The following is a 17,818-nucleotide window of genomic DNA, read 5'->3' as shown; positions in this document are numbered from 1 at the left end:
GCCCCTGCGGGACGCCCCCAACGACACGGGGAGGCTCACAAGGGGAGCCGCCAACCCCCCCCCCCCCACGGCTTCCGCAGCTCGGTCGCTGCTTCTGAGATGGCGTGGGGCTCACTGCTGCTGCGGTCCTTGGACAGCCCGGGAGACATCGAGACATCGGCAGCGCCCTGGGCCGGGGAACTCGGTGGGACCATGTGTCCTCAGGCCTCGGGCCCTCTGTCCCCAGACGCACACTGACATCAGGCCCCCCGGAAGGAGGCCAGGCTGGGCCTGCAGAGTTGCCTGTGGCTTCCCAGCTGCCCTGACCGTGTCTCCGCCCACCCCATGCTGGCCACCTGCCCCTCCACTCGGCTGCCCCCGATCCCCCACAGGCCCTTCCCCGCCACACTGCGAGTCCAGGGGGACCCCTGGCCCGGGCCTTGCCTAGTCCCATGTGTGCTTCTAAGACGGGCCCAGGATCCTCTCCATGTGGGGGGCCTCGCACAAAATTCTTGGTTTCCCCCAAAACTCCTGCGTGACCGTCCACCCTGCCACCGCCTGTCTTAGTAGACGTGTCCCCACTTCTGGCCCTGCCCCCATCCCCCAGGGCCACCCAGGGCCCCCACGCAGGGACCCCGGCCCTCACCCCCGCCCCCAGGGACACCCAGGGCCCCCACGCAGGGACCCCCGCCCCCAGGGACACCCAGGGCCCCCACGCAGGGACCCCCGCCCTCACCCCCGCCCCCAGGGACACCCAGGGCCCCCACGCAGGGACCCCCGCCCTCATCCCCGCCCCCCAGGGCCACCAGGGGCCCCACGCAGGGACCCCGGCCCTCACCCCCACCCCCAGGGACACCCAGGGCCCCCACGCAGGGACCCCGCCCTCATCCCCACCCCCAGGGCCACCCAGGGGCCCCACGCAGGGACCCCCGCCCTCACCCCCGCCCCCAGGGACACCCAGGGCCCCCACGCAGGGACCCCCGCCCTCACCCCCAACTTGGAGCCGGTCTGGTGGGGCTGCCCGCCACGCCCCCGCCAGGCCCCACCGCCTCAGAGCCCGTCAAGCTCCTCCCAGGCCTGTCCCACCCAGGCCTCCGCGCGGGCTCCAAACCTGCTCTGAGGAAGGCCTCCCAGCGCAGAGCCCTCCTGTCAGGCCCCGTGGCCCGGCTGCGTCCACAGGGACAGTCTGCCTGGCTCAGCATCAGGGCCTGCTCGGGGCCAGCAGGGCGTGGACACTCAGTGAGGACCTGTGAGCCAATGAGTGAGGGAAGAACAGGCGGACAGTCAGCTGGCCGGCGCTGGGTCACTTTTGGCCTCCGGAAGCCACCTCAGGAAGCCAGGACAGGTTTTCAAGGCCTCCTCAAACAGCCTGGTCCACAGCCTCACCAGGCCCAAGGCAAAGGGCCCCTCCCCAGAGGCTACGAGCCCCTCCCAGGACTTTTGGGCACCCAGAGTCCCATCTCAGGTGCAAGGGCCTGGGCAGAGCCGCAGAGAGCCCTGCGGATGGGCTTTGCCCCGTGGGCTCTCCAGACAGACCAGCCAGCAAGGTGGCCGCTCTGCACCTCTGGGCACCAAGCCCTGGGCCCCGGGTGCCACTGGCTCCCCAGGCATCTGGGCTCCACTGCCCTGTCCCGGGCCACAGGGAGCCGAGCTGGGGCCGGGTCCCATCTGGCATCCCGCTGTCCTGGCCAGGGAGAGCCCCCGGGGTGCCAGGGAAACTTGGGCGCTGGACACTTCTGGGCTGGGGGTGAGGGGGTGGGGAGGGAGGGGCGGGGACAGGGCCAGCATCTCGGGGATGGGGGCGGGGGTGGGGACAGGAACAGGGAAGCTGCAGGGTCTGCCTCAGAATGCCCAGGCAATTGTGCCTGCGCAGGGGCTGGGGAGAAGCCCCTGGGAGGAGGCCTGGGAAGGACACAGGCCCCACCCCGCCGTCACTCGCGCACACCCCTCCCCGGCTGTCAGAGACTGGACGCATCAAACAGGCAGAGCACAGCCAGTTACATACAAAACTGTAAACACGAGTCTTTAAAATGACAGAGGCCTCCTCGGTCCCAAACGCTGAGCCAGAGGCCCCCACCGAGGGACCCCCAAGGGACCAGACCTCGGCCCACTCTGTGCTCCCTTGCCACCCAGACCCCCCCGCAGGTGGAGGCGGGACCCTCCCCGCTCCGCCCCGGCCGCACACACTGGCTCCCGGGCCGGGGCCGAGGTCCGTGGTCCGAAGGATCCCTGAGATGAAGGCGCGGCCGCGGGCCCCGCTGGTAGGGGCGCTCTCCGCACCTGACCCCACCCCATCCCATGCAAACCGCGCGCGCCTGCCGCCACGCGTCTCGGAGTCTGGGGGCCCCGGTCACGTGTCCAGGGCATCGCGCGTGGGCGAGAGGCCGCGGGGGCGGCCCGGGGGGCCGTGCAGCGGCTGGGGCGGCGGCACCGAGTTGCGCTGCGGGGCGGGCGGCTGCAGCTCCAGCGCCAGCGCGGGTGGCGGGAAGTCGCGCACCTGGCGCCGGTACTCCAGGAAGGTGCAGGCCTTGGTGGCCAGCGCCACCACGTTCTTGCCCACGAAGATGGCGGAGACGCGGCTGTCGCGGAACAGCGCCATGTTGGCGGCGCGCGCCAGCACAGCCACCACGTTGACGGTGGCGAGGCTGAGCACCGGGTAGAGCATCATCTTCTGCGGCGCGATGTGCTCGCCCTGCATGCTGACCTCGCTGAGCGCCACGCACGGCAGCACCAGCAGCAGCATGTAGCAGTAGAAGAAGGTGAGGCCCTCGGCCCACAGGGGCAGCCCGCTGCGCGGCGGCTCCCACAGGCTGGCCTGCATGTCCAGCAGGTCCAGCAGGTCCAGCGCCACCCAGAAGAGGCGGCCGCGCAGGTCCTCGCGCTTCCGGAAGGTGCGCACGTACTCCATGCGGTCGAGCGCCACCAGCAGCAGGAAGAGGCCCGGCACGCACACCGACAGCAGCAGCGTCAGCGCCTTGCGCGCCACCGGGTCGGCCGCGCCGCGCCGCGCCGCCTTGTAGTTTTGGAAGATGAAGTAGAGCTTGATCTCCAGCACGAAGACGTAGAGGAACCAGAGGATCATGGCGTAGCCGCGCTTGGCCGTGCGCACCTCGGCGCCCACCCACACGGCCACGTAGCGCAGCACCAGCAGGAAGCACACGTCGCCCACCAGCACGATGATGCACACGCCGATCTTGCGCGGGCCCTGGTTCTGCTCCACCAGGTACGCGTCCATGACCGCCATGCTGCCCATGATCACCAGCGTGGTCAGGCACACGTGGCGCCGGTCCGGGGGAGGCAGCACCATGGTCGGCCGCCTGGGCCCCGACCTGGGCGCGCGCGGTCCCACGCGAGGCGGGACGAGGCCCTGCGGCGGCGGCGGCGGCAGCACTCAGCCCTCGGGCATGGCGCGGGGCCTGTCCAGGCGCCCCGAGGGCGCCGCTGCTCCGGGCCGGCGAGCTCGGAATCTGGGGAGATCAGAGCAGACGGGGTCAGCACGCAGAGCGGGCGGCCGCTCCCCCACCCCCCGGCGCCCTTCCCCGGTGGAACCCTGTCCGGGCCCCAGGCCGGGCTCTGCCGCACGCGCGCGCGGGAGGGGCCGCGCGCCGAGCCCGGGCCTCCAGGGGGCGCCGCCGCCGCACCTGAGGCCGGGGCCGCGTTCCCGCCGAAGCCGAGGGGGGACGGGGGCGGAAGCGGCTGCTCCCTGCCGCGCGCGGCCCCGGCGCCCTGAGGCTTTGTCCCTCCGGCTCCAGCGGCCCGCGCCGCTCGCCCGGAGTCCCGTCCCGCGGCCGTTCCCGCTCGGGCAGCCTCGCTCGCCGCGCCGCACCGGGAGGGAGGCGGGCCTGCGCCCTCGGCTCGGCGAGAAGCGAAGGCGCGAGGAGCCGGGGCTGTGAGCCGGTTCTCCGATCCAGGACTGAGAGTCATCCAGGTCCCGGAGGCTCCATCCCCAAAGCCCCTCCGCGCCCCACTGCCCCTGCCTCGCAGCCCCGGCATCTTTCCTCCCTGCTTCCGCAAACTCGGTCTCGCCTGTGGTCCACTCTCCACAGGGCGTGTGGCCCGTTCTCTTCCGCCCTGCACGCACCGTGGCTCCCTGCTGCCCTACTGCGCTCTGAACTCCCCCAGCCCTGACGCCAGCTCGCCCTGCTCACCACGAAGGGGTGGGCCCCCAGTCGCCCCCTGCCCCCGAGCCTTGGTGGCAGTCAGGAAGCCTCCTCTGCTACCCGCGGGGCCGCCAGCCCCTGCACCCGTCTCACACCCCTGGCACTGGCTGTCACGGCGGGGCTGGTCACAGCCCCACTCCAGGCTGTGGGTCAGCACCCGTGTGCCCGCTGACACCCTCAGGAAAGACAGAGGGCCCAGGCCTCATCCACCCCAAAGTCACTTGAGGCTCACTCCTAGCCAGGCTCCCCACCCCTCCAGTCTCGCCCACAGCACCCCTGGCCCCAGCTCTGTTTACTGCCCTGTCTAGACAAAGACATAAAATTTAATGTCACCCGCGACTGTGGAGCTGGCGCTCGGCCTCCCCTGGTGGCACTGCAGCCCCCACCGCCTGGGGAGGAAGGCCCCCTTCCAAGTGGGCGCCGCCAGCCCTGGTCTCATCCTAGCTGCTGCCCCACCTGGCACCCGCCTCCCAGGGGCTCTGCCACCACATGCAGGAGCCCACCACTCTGAGCGTGGACGCCTGGAGTAGAAGGTGCCCTGGGAGGGTCATCGGCCTAGCTCCTGCGCCCACAATTCCATGAGCTCCTGCCCCCCATCACACACACAACCCTGCTTCACCCCCACTGTGTGGACACACTTGACCCACGAAGCCCCCCCGCGGCCCCCCCCCCGGGGCTGCAGCAGCGGCCTGGGAACCTCCTTCATCCCAGCCCTTGGCCCGGCCAAGGAGCCAAACAACCGCTGCAACGCGCACCCCGCCTCCCATCCACTCCACGGGCGTTTCCACTCCCTCACGCGCTCATCAGACCTGGGCCAGGGCCGCGGGGGCCAGACAGACCCTGTCCCGACCGGCGCTCACGCAGGGAGCCCCAGCCCCTGCTCCAGAAGGCCGGAGCCAGGGCCTGGCCGCCCTTCCCCCGCAGCCGCAGGGCCTCTCCCTGGGGACCGGTCCCAGGCCCTGCTGGCCCCGCCGTCCTGAGCCCGGCCCGGGGCCTCCTGCTTGGCTGCCCGGACCTCACAGACTCCGGGGCCTCTGGGCGCTTCGCTGCCCGCCTCTTCCCTGGCGCCTCGCAAGCATCCCTCAGTGCCCACAAGGGGTGGTAGGGTGAGAGGAAAAGGCGGCCCTCCCGCAGCCCGATCGGACGGAGGCGAGGCCGGTGAAGGGGTTGGGCCGCTCCCGGCAGCCTGCGTCTAGACTCCTCGGTCCGCTCCGCCCGCTCCCCGCGACAGGGCCTGGTCCAGGCAGTCTGGCCGCCAGGCCTCACCCCTGCAGCGCCGCCGCTGCACCCTGCCACCCCTGCGGCCGGCCACTCGGGGCTCACCGGGGCTCCCTGCCCGCGTGCCCTGCCCGCACCTACCCGCCGCCGGCCGGATGCTGCGCGCGCGGGGCCCGGCCCCACGGAGCTCGTCTGCGCGCCCCCGAGTCCGCGCTCTCCTCGGCTCCGCGGCGCCCCCCGCCCGCGCGCGCCCCGCCCCCGGCCCGAGGCCCCGCCCCACGCTCCCGGCCGCCCGCCCCCGCCGGACCCGGACTGGGGTCCCCGCGCCCCCACCCCTCAGCGGCGCCGGTTGCCAGGGCGACAGCCCTGCGCGGCAGCGGCGCCCGGGACCTCGGCACTAGGAAGCCGGACGCCCCCGGGCTCCACGCGCGGCCCGGGAAGCCTCTCCACCGGCGTCACTCCGCAACCCGAGGGAGACGCGCCTGCGGGCGCCCTGAAATTCCGCGGCAGCCCACACCCAGGCCGCCGACCAGGGCGACTCTGATCGCCGGCAGCAGGCGGCCTGACGGCGGAGCTGGCCCCGAGGAGGGCCCGGGGGCCGCCGCCCCTCTGCAGGTGGCCCCACGGGGCCTCGTTTGGGGACGCGGTGCCGCCTCCCAGAGACGCTGGGTCCTGGGCTCCTCCGCCCCACCCCGTCCTCATCTGAGGCCGGAGAACAGGGGCAGTGAGCAGCCATCCGGGAGCGGCTAGGCTTTGGAGGCTCAGGCCGCTTTCCACCCACCGGAGTCCCCACCCTGCCCTCACTGAGCACCGCCGCCAACATCGCAGCCACGTCCACCCTGGGACGGAGGAGGGGCGCGCACCCGCTGCCTGCCTGCTGCCTCTGACGGAGAAGAGCAGGTGAGAAGGTGAAGGGACCCCCTGGGCCCCACCGCACCTGCCTGCTCACACCCAGGCCCCGGCAGTGCCTGGTCCCACACAGGCGGCCGAGTCTGCGCCAATGATGGGCTCTGCCGCCCTTCCCCAGCATCAGGCCCTCCAGGGGTGCCCTGGAGCCAGCAGGCTGCCCTGGGCCGTTCCTGAGGGGCATGAGGAAGACGGTGAGATGCTCTGGGACTGGGCTCTCAGGACAGTTGACTGCTGGATACCAGCACTGGAGGCTGGCTCTCACTGGAGGAAGTGCAGTCAGGGCCCCAACGCTGCCTCTGTGCCCAGGGAGGGGCCCCAGGTCCACGAGGGTGACTTACCTTCCCCAAGGAGTCTCCAGGGCCCAGGGGCCCAGGTACCAAGACCACTTCCTGCAGCATGGAGGTGCAGGTTCCGGCAGGTCAGCGGGCACCACCAGCAGCCCTGTGGGAGACCCACCCTGGCTGGCCGGGAAGGCAGAGGAGACCAGGGCAGCCCCAGGGTCCCCTGAGCCCACACCTCCCGCCGCCATCTGCCCTGGAGGAGGGGCTGCCCGCCAGGCCTCCCTGCCCACCTCCTCTCACTCTGCCCTCCCCACTCACCCAGGGGCTGCTGGGAAAGTCCAGTCTTTACCCCAGTCCCGCATGTCTGCATCAGTGTTCTGCACCCCCTGCCCCCCCTGCCCTGCCCCCAGCCAGGCCCAGAACACTTGGGACGTGTGCCAGCTCCCTCTGGATGATATGATTAAATCACAGGCCTTGAGATCTGGGATCATCCCAGATTGCCGGGGCAGGCGTTGTCATCACCAGCTTCCTTGTGGGAGGGAGGTGGGGTGTGAGGGTCAGAGAGATCGGAAGAGGCTACAGTCGGCTTGGAAGGTGCAGGGAGTGGCCAGGAGCCGAGAAATACAGGCGCCTCTAGAAGCTGGAAAGGCACGGAGGCCACTCTCTAGAGCATCTGGATTTGAGCCCAGTGAGACTGCGGGGCTGCAAGACTAAATCTATGCTGCGCTCACCTGTGGCGACTCGTCACAGCAGCGGTGGGTTACTAATACAGCGGCCAACCTAAAATCTGACTTTGCTCAGACAGAGTTTGCTGAAGGAGGCACTCTGGGCAAAGAAACGAATCCCAGATATGAGATCAGGGAGACCAGGGGCAGTCTTAACACAGACTATAACGGCAGTGATGAAAATGCTTAGCAGGGCTTCCCTGGAGGTCCAGGGGCTGGGACTCCGCGCTCCCAGTACAGGGGCCTGGGTTCCGCCCCACGCGCCGCAGGGGAGACCGGAGATCCCACACGCTGCAACGAAGCCGAAGCCAGATGAATGTTTTTAAAAACATAAGAGTGAACTGGGACTTTCCTGGCAGTCCAGTGGTTGAGGCCTCACCTTCCCATGCAGGGGGCGCACCTTTGATCCCTGCTCAAGGAGCTGAAATCCCACAACAGAAGCAATATTGTAACAAATTCAACAAAGGCTCTTTAAAATAAAAAAGTGAACTGAGGTACATTACAAAAAAATTTTTAGGTGCTTCGGAATGACCCTGTTTCAGAAAACATGAAGTAAAAATGCAACCCTGGCCTGTGAAGTAAGAGAAACGCAGAGGGCCGGCTAACTGAAGTGAGGTAAGACGGCGCCGGGCAGCTTCCCTGTGAAGTAAGAGAAACGCAGAGGGCCAGCCAACAAGTGAGGTAAGACGGCGCCGGGCAGCTTCTTGCTGCAGAGCCGAAGGAACATACGCAGACCGTAGCGCTCACACACGTGGAAAGAAACCACGGAACTTTTCTCCGTAATCAGCCCCATGGACAAGAAACGAGAGGGGGAGATAGCGCAGCTGCAGAAATTAGGAAACTTCTAAAGACGGCAGGTCCACGAGCTCGTTTAGCGGTAATCACATTAGATGCAAACAGACCAAACACTCCCATGGAAAGACTAAGATGGTCAGTCTGTTTGGGTTTTTTTTTTTTATTAAAATGGATACTGTTTACAAGGGACACAGATAAATTCTGAGATTGTGGATGGGGAAGGACCGGCTGTGCAAATATGCACTGAAGGAGGTGGCAGGTGGCATCGCCACGGAGGTCTCCGGGGCAGGCTGCTCCCCAGGAGCCATTTCTGGAGCGAGGCATGATGACATGTCCAGGTGGACTGGTACCTGCAGTTCACCCTCCAGTGGCCCAGAATGCGACGTCCATGCGCACACACACACACACACACACACACACACACTCACTTCAGTAAGGGTAAGCCAGAGGAGGCGAGACAGGGAGCGCCACCCAGGCGAGACGGAGGAGGCGCGCTTGTTTGCGGTCTTTTCCTTTCCCGCCTCCTGGGCTCCCACTGCGGGTGAGATGGGCCTGGTCTCTCCCAGCAAGCGCACCTGCGGAGAGAAGGTGGCGCAGGAGGCACTGAGGCCTCTGAAGACGGAGCAGAGGCAGGCAGATGGCGGGGGGTGGGGGGACCAGAACTGGAAGCACCGACCCGGCGGAGAGCCTCAGGGTCTTCCCCCTGTGGCCCTGGCTGGACTCCGCTGCGCCAGAAGTCAGCCAGGGGCTGTGACAAGGACGGGGGCTCCAGAAGCCCTCTAGCTCTGGCTCAGCGAGGGAGAGGAGAGGGATGGGGAGGGTGGCTCTGTTTGCTGGTTTGGGGCCCCTGGCAGTCCCACCTGTAGCCGGGCTGCAGTCAAGGCAGTGGGGCTCACAGGCACCTTTTTAGGGGTGAGACCCGCCTCTGCAGTCAGAGGAGACACGCTCCAGAGGGTGGGACCCGCTTGCTTCGAGGGGAGGGGGAGAGCCAGGCCTTTTCTGTCTCGAGACGCAGGCTCAGTCGGGGGAGTGTACAGGAGCGTGGGGTGAGTGAAGCCCCCAACTTCTGCCAGAGGACTGGAAGGCGGAGCCTCAGGCAGCCGGAACGTGACAGAGACGAGCCAGGAAGGGGCTCCAGAGAGCAGCCATGAGGTGGCTTATGACTTCTGGGCTCACCCCCAAGCTGTGTGCCACACCAAGTTCAAGAAGTGAACCACAGGACACAGCATTGCCCAGGCCCCACACTGGCCACTTGGCAGTGCCCACACAGGACAGAGTTCAAACAACGCTGCAAAGGCTGTGAGAGCAGGACCGGCGCTGAAACCGCTGTCCACACAAGGCCACCTGGAATTTGCAGCTTGAACCCAACTGGGTTGACTGTGTGCTAAAACAGAAATGTCACCATTCTCAATGGGGTTTAAACAAAACCAGATATTTATAACATAATGCTTAAATTGCAGGATACAATCCAACATCACTCTGCATATGAAGAACCAGGGAAAATCCAACCAACCCACAAGGGAAACGAAAATCCAATGTCATCATGTCATAAAAATCCTCATCAAAATATTAGCAAATAGAAGCAAGCAACATAAAATATAAAAACCACAACCACATGAAGATTATCTCAGAAAAACAAGGCTGGTTCCACGTGGGAAAATGAATCAGTGTGATCCACTATATTAGCAGTCTAAAGAAGAAACCACACGAGCATATCAACTCATGTGAAGAAAGCGCTTGACAGAATTCAGTATCCACCCATGATAAACACTCTCAGCAAACTAGAAACAGGAGAGTCTTCACTAAATATAGTAAATGACATCTCAAAGAAAGAGAGGAAAAAAATCTACAGCTAATGTGATAGTTAATTCTGAACGACTGGGTGTTTTACTCTAAAATCAGAAACAAGGCAAAGATGTCCCCTGGATCCACTCAGTTCAGTTCAGTTCAGTTCAGTCGCCCAGTCGTGTCCGACTCTTTGCAACCCCATGAACTGCAGCACACCAGGCCTCCCTGTTCATCACCAGCTCCCGGAGTTCACACAGACTCACGTCCATCGTGTCAGCAGTGCCATCCAGCCATCTCATCCTCTGTTGGCCCCTTCTCCTCCTGCCCCCAACCCCTCCCAGCATCAGGGTCTTTTCCAGTGAGTCAGCTCTCCGCATGAGAAGGCATATCCACCGCTATTCACAACTGGACTGGCAGCCCTAGCCAGCGCAATACAATAGGAAAAAGAAGTGACTTATATGATAGGAGTGAGAAGACTCTCTACTCACACCTGCACGCGTGAGTGTGTGATAAGTGACCTACATGATAGCAGTGAGAAGACTCTACTCACGCCTGCACGTGTGAGTGTGTGCTAAGTGACCTACATGATAGAACTGAGAAGACTCTACTCACGCCTGCACGCGAGTCTGTGCTAAGTGACATACATGATAGAAGTGAGAAGACTCTACTCACGCCTGCACGCGTGAGTATGTTAAGTGACTCACATGATAGAAGTGAGAAGACTCTACTCACGCCTGCACGCGTGAGTCTGTGCTAAGTGACCTGCATGATAGAAGTGAGAAGACTCTACTCACGCCTGCACGCGTGAATCTGTGCTAAGTGACTTACATGATAGAAGTGAGAAGACTCTACTCAAGCCTGCACGTGTGAGTGTGTGCCAAGTGACTCACATGATAGAAGTGAGAAGACTCTACTCACGCCTGCACATGTGAGTCTGTGCTAAGTGACCTGCATGATAGAAGTGAGAAGACTCTACTCACGCCTGCACACATGAATCTGTGCTAAGTGACTTACATGATAGAAGTGAGAAGACTCTACTCACGCCTGCACGCGTGAGTCTGTGCTAAGTGACCTGCATGATAGAAGTGAGAAGACTCTACTCAAGCCTGCACGTGTGAGTGTGTGCTAAGTGACTTACATGATAGAAGTGAGAAGACTCTACTCACGCCTGCACATGTGAGTCTGTGCTAAGTGACTCACATGATAGAAGTGAGAAGACTCTACTCAAGCCTGCACATGTGAGTGTGTGCTAAGTGACTTACATGATAGAAGTGAGAAGACTCTACTCACGCCTGCACGTGTGAGTGTGTGCTAAGTGACTCACATGATAGAAGTGAGAAGACTCTACTCAAGCCTGCACATGTGAGTGTGTGCTAAGTGACTCACATGATAGAAGTGAGAAGACTCTACTCAAGCCTGCACATGTGAGTGTGTGCTAAGTGACTCACATGATAGAAGTGAGAAGACTCTACTCACACCTGCACATGTGAGTCTGTGCTAAGTGACTCACATGATAGAAGTGAGAAGACTCTACTCAAGCCTGCACGTGTGAGTGTGTGCTAAGTGACTCACATGATAGAAGTGAGAAGACTCTACTCAAGCCTGCATGTGTGAGTGTGTGCCAAGTGACTCACATGATAGAAGTGAGAAGACTCTACTCAAGCCTGCACGTGTGAGTGTGTGCTAAGTGACTTACATGATAGAAGTGAGAAGACTCTATACTCACGCCTGCACGTGTGAGTGTGTGCTAAGTCGCCTCAGTTGTGTCCGATTCTTTGCAACCCCATGGCCTGTAGCCCATCTGGCTCCTCTGTCCACCACATTCTTCAGGCAGGAATACTAGAATGGGCTGTCACGACCTTCTGCAGGGGATCTGCCCGACCCAGGGATTGAACCCACATCTTTTTCGTCTCCTGCATTGGCAGGCAGGTTCTCGACCACTGAGCTACCTGGGAAACCCCCTCTTTATTCATAGATGACAATGAAGTCTATATAGAAAATCCCAAATGTTCTACTTAAAAATATCTGAGTACAAATAAGTGAGGTTAGCAAGGTTGTAGGATACAAGGTCAAAACAACTTCAATTCTTCTTCTACTGGAAGCAAACAAGTGAAAACCAAAAATTTTAGGGGAATAACACTTTAGCTCCCCTCAAAATTAAATACTTTGATATCAATCTAACAAAACATGTATAGGATCTGTGTGATGAAAATTGCAAAATGCTGATGGGAGAAACCGAGGATTAAATAAATAGAAGACTGTGTTCATGAGGGAGAAGGTGCAGTGTCGTCAAGATGCCAGTTCTCCTCCAAAACGACCCACCGATTTAATGCAGCTCCAGTCAAAATCTGGGGAGGAAGCTTTGTAGATACAGACAAGGTCACTCTCACATTTATATAGAAATGCAAAGGGAGGACAGTAACCAAGACGATTCTGGAAGAGAAGGGGAGACGCTGGAGGATCCTCACCAACCGACTTTAAGAGTCATTGCAGGGAGCTCCTCCGGTGGCCGCGTGGCTAGGACTCTGCTCCAGTGCAAGGGGCCCAGGTTCAGTCCTCGGTCAGGGAACTGAATCACACACGCGGCAACTGAGACCGAGGGGAGCCAAAGAAATAATTTCTTTTAAAAAGACATTGTAAATCTGAAGTAATCAAACCAGTTCGTATTGTCAAAGGATGAGCGCATAGATCCATATGAACAGACTGGAGTCCAGAAATAAACCCACACCCCTATAGTCGGATTTTTACTCAGACTTAGTATCATTCACATACCATGCAATTCACACATTTGAAGTTTACAATTCAAAGTTTTTTTAGTATATTCGCACATGTCACAATCCTAGCACATTTTCATCGCCCCCGAAAAGGAGCCTCAGACTTGTTAGCAGTCACTTCCCAAGTCTTCCCCAGGTTCCCGAACTCTAGGCGACCGCTAATCTGTTCTTTAGATCTGCCGCCTATTCTGGGCATTTCGTGCTAATAGAATCGCACAATACGTTCTTCTGTGACTTATTTTAGAAAGCAGGTGCCCCTGTCATTATTCTTCTTTATTGCCAAGTAACCTTCCACTGTTTACTCCAGATTTATTATCTGTTTATCAGTTGGACATTTCTGTTGTTCCCACTTTTTGGCTATAAATAATGTTTCAATGGACACTTTGTACAAGATTGTTTTCTGAAGGAGACTTTGTGTGGACACATGTCTTCATTCCTCTTGAGTGTATACCCAGGAGTGGAAGTGCTGGGTCATGAGGTGACTCCAAGGTTAACAATTTGAGGAGCTGCTGTTTTGCAGACTGTTTTACGTTCTCACCAGCAGTATATCAGGGCTCCAATTTCTTCACATTCCCCCCAGTGATTGTTACTTGTCAGTATTGTTCATCACAGCCCCCCAGGGTTGAAGGGGCGTCTGCTTCCTCACAGCTGGAGTTGCCCTTCCCACTGTGGCTCATGATGCTGGGCACCCCCTCATGTGCTCACTGCTCAAGTCTGTATCTTCTTTGGAGAAACATCTGTTCAAATCCACTACCCATTTTTCCATCGTGCTATGGCCCTCTTACTGTTGAGTTGCAAGAAAGAATTCTTTTTATGTTTTGGACGCAAGTCTCTTGAAAGTGGCAGATTCTTTGCATCAGCCTGAGGAAGTTCCTTTCCCCTCCTGCTTTGCTGAGCGCAACCAATGCGCTCTAACTAAGGTGTGAAGGTGATTCAACAGGGAAGGGATAGAATTTTCACTCACTGGACATTCATATGCCAAAAAAAAACACAACAATCCTTAAGCTAACCTAATATCTAACACAAAAATTAACACAAAGTGGTTAGTATGTCTAAATGTAAAAACTATAAATTTGCAGAAGGGAACATCAAAGGAAATCTTCATGACCTGGGACTGGTCAAAAAAAAAAAAAACGTGACACCAAAAGCAGAGCCCACGGGAGATGAAGTGAGAAACTGGGCCTCATTCAAGTCAAAGCCTTCACCTTGTAAAAGCCAAGTCCAGGCCTCCCTGGTCCGACGGTGAAGACGCCACATTCCCAGGCCTTCCCCGGTGCCGTAGCCGTTACGGGTCCACCTGCCAATGCCGGGCTTATGGGCTCGATCCCTGGTCTGGGAAGGTCCCACATGCCACAGGGCAACTAAGCCCGATCGCCACAACTACTGAGCCCACATGCCCAGAGCTCATGGTCCAGACCAGGGGAGCCCAGCATGCGATGAGACGGCCGCGTGCCACAGCAGACGCTCCTGCGTTCCGCAACGAGAGGACGCTCGCGCACAGCCGCGAAGATCCAGCGCGGCCAAACAAATAAATCTTAAAAAACCCAAGACTCCACTCCCAGCGCAGGAGGGCTCCACACTCCCGGGGCCGGGGCAGGTGGGGGGCGGAGGAGGGGGGAGGGGGGGCGGAGGAGGGCGGAGGAGGGGGGCGGGAGGGGACTGGGGGGGGCTCCACACTCCCGGGGCCGGGGCGGGGTGGGGGGGCTCCACACTCCCGGGGCCGGGGCGGGGTGGGGGGGCTCCACACTCCCAGGGCGGGGGTGGCTCCACACTCCCAGTGCCGGGGGGACTTGGGTGGGGGGGCTCCACACTCCCAGTGCCGGGGGGACTCAGGTGGGGGGGCTCCACACTCCCAGGACATGGGGGGACTCGGGTGGGGGGGGCTCCACACTCCCAGTGCGGGGGCACAGGTCAATCCCTGGCCGAGGAACAAGCAGCCTGAGTGCCACCCAGTATGACCAAGAAAAAAGTTTCAAGGCCTAATTAATTCCTATCTTAATAAGTTATTCCAAAAAATAGATGGCAGAGGCTATGAGGCCAATGTAACCTTGATTCCATAACATAAAAAGGGAAATACAAAGAAAAACAGAGAAGAAAGAAAGTCATAGGCCTATTTCCCGTCGAGTATCGATATAAATGTTCTAAATAAAATTATACCTACTCAAAACCAACTGCATATTTAAATGTTGCAGCATTGTGATCAAACAGGACTTCTCACAGGAATGCAAGGGTGGCTTGACTTCGGAAAGGGTGCTGATGTGTTAATATAATGCAATCATTATGATAAAGAAAGGAGAAAATCATATGACTGTCTTAATTAACGAAGATAAACCATTTGATAGTTATGATTCTAAAACGGCCCTTAGGAAAATAAGAGTGGAAGAAAGCTTCCTAAAAGTTGTAAAAAGTTGCGTACCAGAGGAGCACAGGTGGCGCTGTACTTCACGGGGAAACCTGAAGACCAAGAGCAGGTCACCATGCTGACTGGTGAGCGTCAGCAAGGCGGCCAAATGAAGCTGCCGTCACCACAGGATCTTTCTACACCAGCAGCCGCAGACAGCACGTCTCTACTGGTTCTGCTCCCAAGGGTGGACCCTGACGAAGCGCAGGGAGCTGAAGCAGCGTGCTGCCGGCGCACGAACTGCCTGGTGGGAGAGAAGGGGGCCGTGTGGAGAAGCTGTCAGCACAGAGCAGGGGGCCGGGCGAGCTTGTGTGTAGACGGTGTTGGAAGCTGGCTCACTGCCCGGGAGAGATCGGACTCCTGTCTGCTTGCACAGAGTGGACTCCGGATGGAATGCAGCAGGAACTGACAGGAGATGCGGAGAGTATGACACAAGGCGGAAGCGCGTCTTCAAACACTAACCGAAAAAGCAGGAGGCAGAAGCATAATTCAATTAAAACAAAATTTAAAGTCCTACTCGACAGAGGGAAACCATGAGCCAATTTTTAGCCGCCGACAGAATGGAAAGGGAAAGTGAAAGTCGCTCAGTCGCGTCTGACTCTATGCAGCCCCGTCCTAACAGTCCATGGGATTCTCCAGGCCAGAACGCTGGAGTGGGTACCCTTTCCCTTCTCCGGGGGATCTTCCCAACCCAGGGGTCAAACTGGAACCTCCTGCATTGCAGGTAGATTCTTTATCAACTGAGCTATGAGGGGGACAGAATGGAGAAGATATCTATAATGTGTGAAACCAATGATGTGCTCATATCTCGAATTTTCAAGGAATTCCTGCAAAGCAATTTTTGAAAGTCAGCAAACATCAGGCAAAAATCCATGTGCATCAGTTAATTCCGGTGGCAGCGTTCAATCTGATTAATGTTCGAAATAAAATTTAAAAATAAATAGTTAGGATGGCATAAAAAAGAATGAAATATTGCAACTTTTAGCAACATAGGTGGGCCTAGACATTATGATACTAAGTGAAGTAAATCACAAAGAGAAGGAGAAATATTAATATTATATATCACTTACAAATGGAAACCAAAAACCGAGACAGATGAATTTATTCACAGAACAGAAATAGACTCAGGACTGCCCTGGCTGGGAGTCTGACTGCCAATGCAAGGGACAGGGGTTTGATCCCTGGTCTGGGAGGATTCCACATGCTGCCGAGCAGCTAAGCCTGTGAGCCTGGAGCCTGTGCTCCAGGAGAAAAGCCGCTGCAGTGAGAAGCCCCAACCCCGAGGGAGAGACCAGCCCACGCCCCTGGAGGAAGCCTGAGCACGGCGGCGAAGGCCCAGCGCAGCCAAAGGCCATTATCATTAACTTTAAAAAAAGAAGAAACGTACTCACAGACATAGGAGAGAAAAAAACATAGTTACAGAAGGAGAAAGGGGGTAGGGAAGAATCAGTCAGGAGTATGGGATTGAGATCCCTTGGAGGAGGGAATGGCAACCCTCTCCAGGATTCTTGCCCGGAGAATTCCAAGGACAGAGAAGCCTGGGGTCACAGAGTCAGACACAACTGAGCGGCTAACACTTTGACTTTCACGGTGTTAAAGATACAGTCTACTAAACATGAAACAGGCAACCAAGATTTACTGTATAACACAAGGAAATATATTCAATATCTTATAATAACCTACAATGGAAAAGAATCTGAGATATATATATATCTAATTGAATCATTTTGCTATATACCCAAAACTAACACAGTATTGTAAATCTACTATATTTCAATTTTTAAAAAATGATTTTGTGTTCACGTTCAGTCGTGTCCAACTCTTTGTGACCCCATGGACTGCAGCCCACCAGGCTCCTCTGTCCATGGGATTCTCCAGCCAAGAGCACTGGAGTGGGGTGCCAGGCCCTCCTCCCGGGATCTTCCCCACCCAGGGCTTGAACCTGTGCCCCCCAGTGTCTGCGGCACTAGCAGGCAGATTAAGATGGCAAATTTGATGTTGTGTTTTACACCACGATTTAAACATGTCCCTAAATGGGAGGGGGAGAGACGGGACCTGTAAATAAAGACCAGAAGAGGGAATTTCCTGTTGGCCCATTGGATGAGACCCCACACTCCCAGTGCAGCCCCTCACTGGGGGTCTCAGGTCCCACACACCACAACCCAGCCCCGGAGCCCCAGCTGGACAGGCCACAGTGAAGACACAGGGCTGCTGAAAAAAAACAGACAGAGAGGCTATAGGAAGAAAAACAGCTTTAAAGGCAAGCCACCAGCAGACACGCCCACAGCCAAGAGCGAGAGACCCCAGGCGCCAGCCAGACCCTCACCCACCCTTCACTGAGCCCCAGACCACCCGGGGCAGAGGGGCCCTTCAGAACCAAGATGGGACCTGGCCCTGGGCAGGGTACCACCCTCCCAACCTGAGACAGGAGAGCCTGCAGTCCGTGCCCCTCCCACGCAGTCTCCCCGGAAGCGCCCCGTTTCCTGACGCCCCTCCGGGACAGGACGCTCAGCACCCTGTCGCCCCACCCCCACCCCCACAGGGCGGGCCTCCCCACCCCGCAGGGCAGGCCCCTACCCCTTATGCAGGTTCCTCTGGGTGTCCGCTCCCCCCCAGGCACCGGGTGGCCCCCGCCTACCCCCAGCCCCGGGGCAGGCACGGCACTGCGGCGGCCCTGGCTGCCCGACAGTGGAGAATCAGCGGAGAGCCCGCTGCCCGGCCACGCTTGGCAGCCAGGACCCAGCTGAGGCCCCCGGAGCTCATGGGCACCTCGTGGGCAGCGGCCGCG

The 17,818-nt window shown here is 59.3% G+C and overlaps 1 protein-coding gene across 1 annotated transcript; it reads right to left on the bottom strand.

Moving 5' to 3' along the window:
- Window positions 1-2,329: 2,329 nt before the first annotated feature.
- Window positions 2,330-3,286, bottom strand: TMEM121 (transmembrane protein 121). The gene has a single exon (XM_068990850.1). It carries the CDS (start codon window positions 3,284-3,286, stop codon window positions 2,330-2,332), a length of 957 nt encoding a protein of 318 aa, XP_068846951.1.
- Between the last annotated feature and the right edge of the window lie 14,532 nt (window positions 3,287-17,818).

This window comes from Capricornis sumatraensis, chromosome 19 (assembly GCF_032405125.1).
Source record: "Capricornis sumatraensis isolate serow.1 chromosome 19, serow.2, whole genome shotgun sequence".
In the NCBI taxonomy this organism is placed as follows: Eukaryota; Metazoa; Chordata; class Mammalia; order Artiodactyla; family Bovidae; genus Capricornis; species Capricornis sumatraensis.
The sequence above is the reverse complement of the archived record's forward strand: the minus strand, read 5'-3'. Positions and strand labels throughout refer to the sequence as shown.

Excerpts from the sequence above, each read along its gene's own strand:
- TMEM121 (XM_068990850.1), bottom strand. The coding sequence starts at position 3,286 with ATGGTGCTGCCTCCCCCGGACCGGCGCCACGTGTGCCTGACCACGCTG.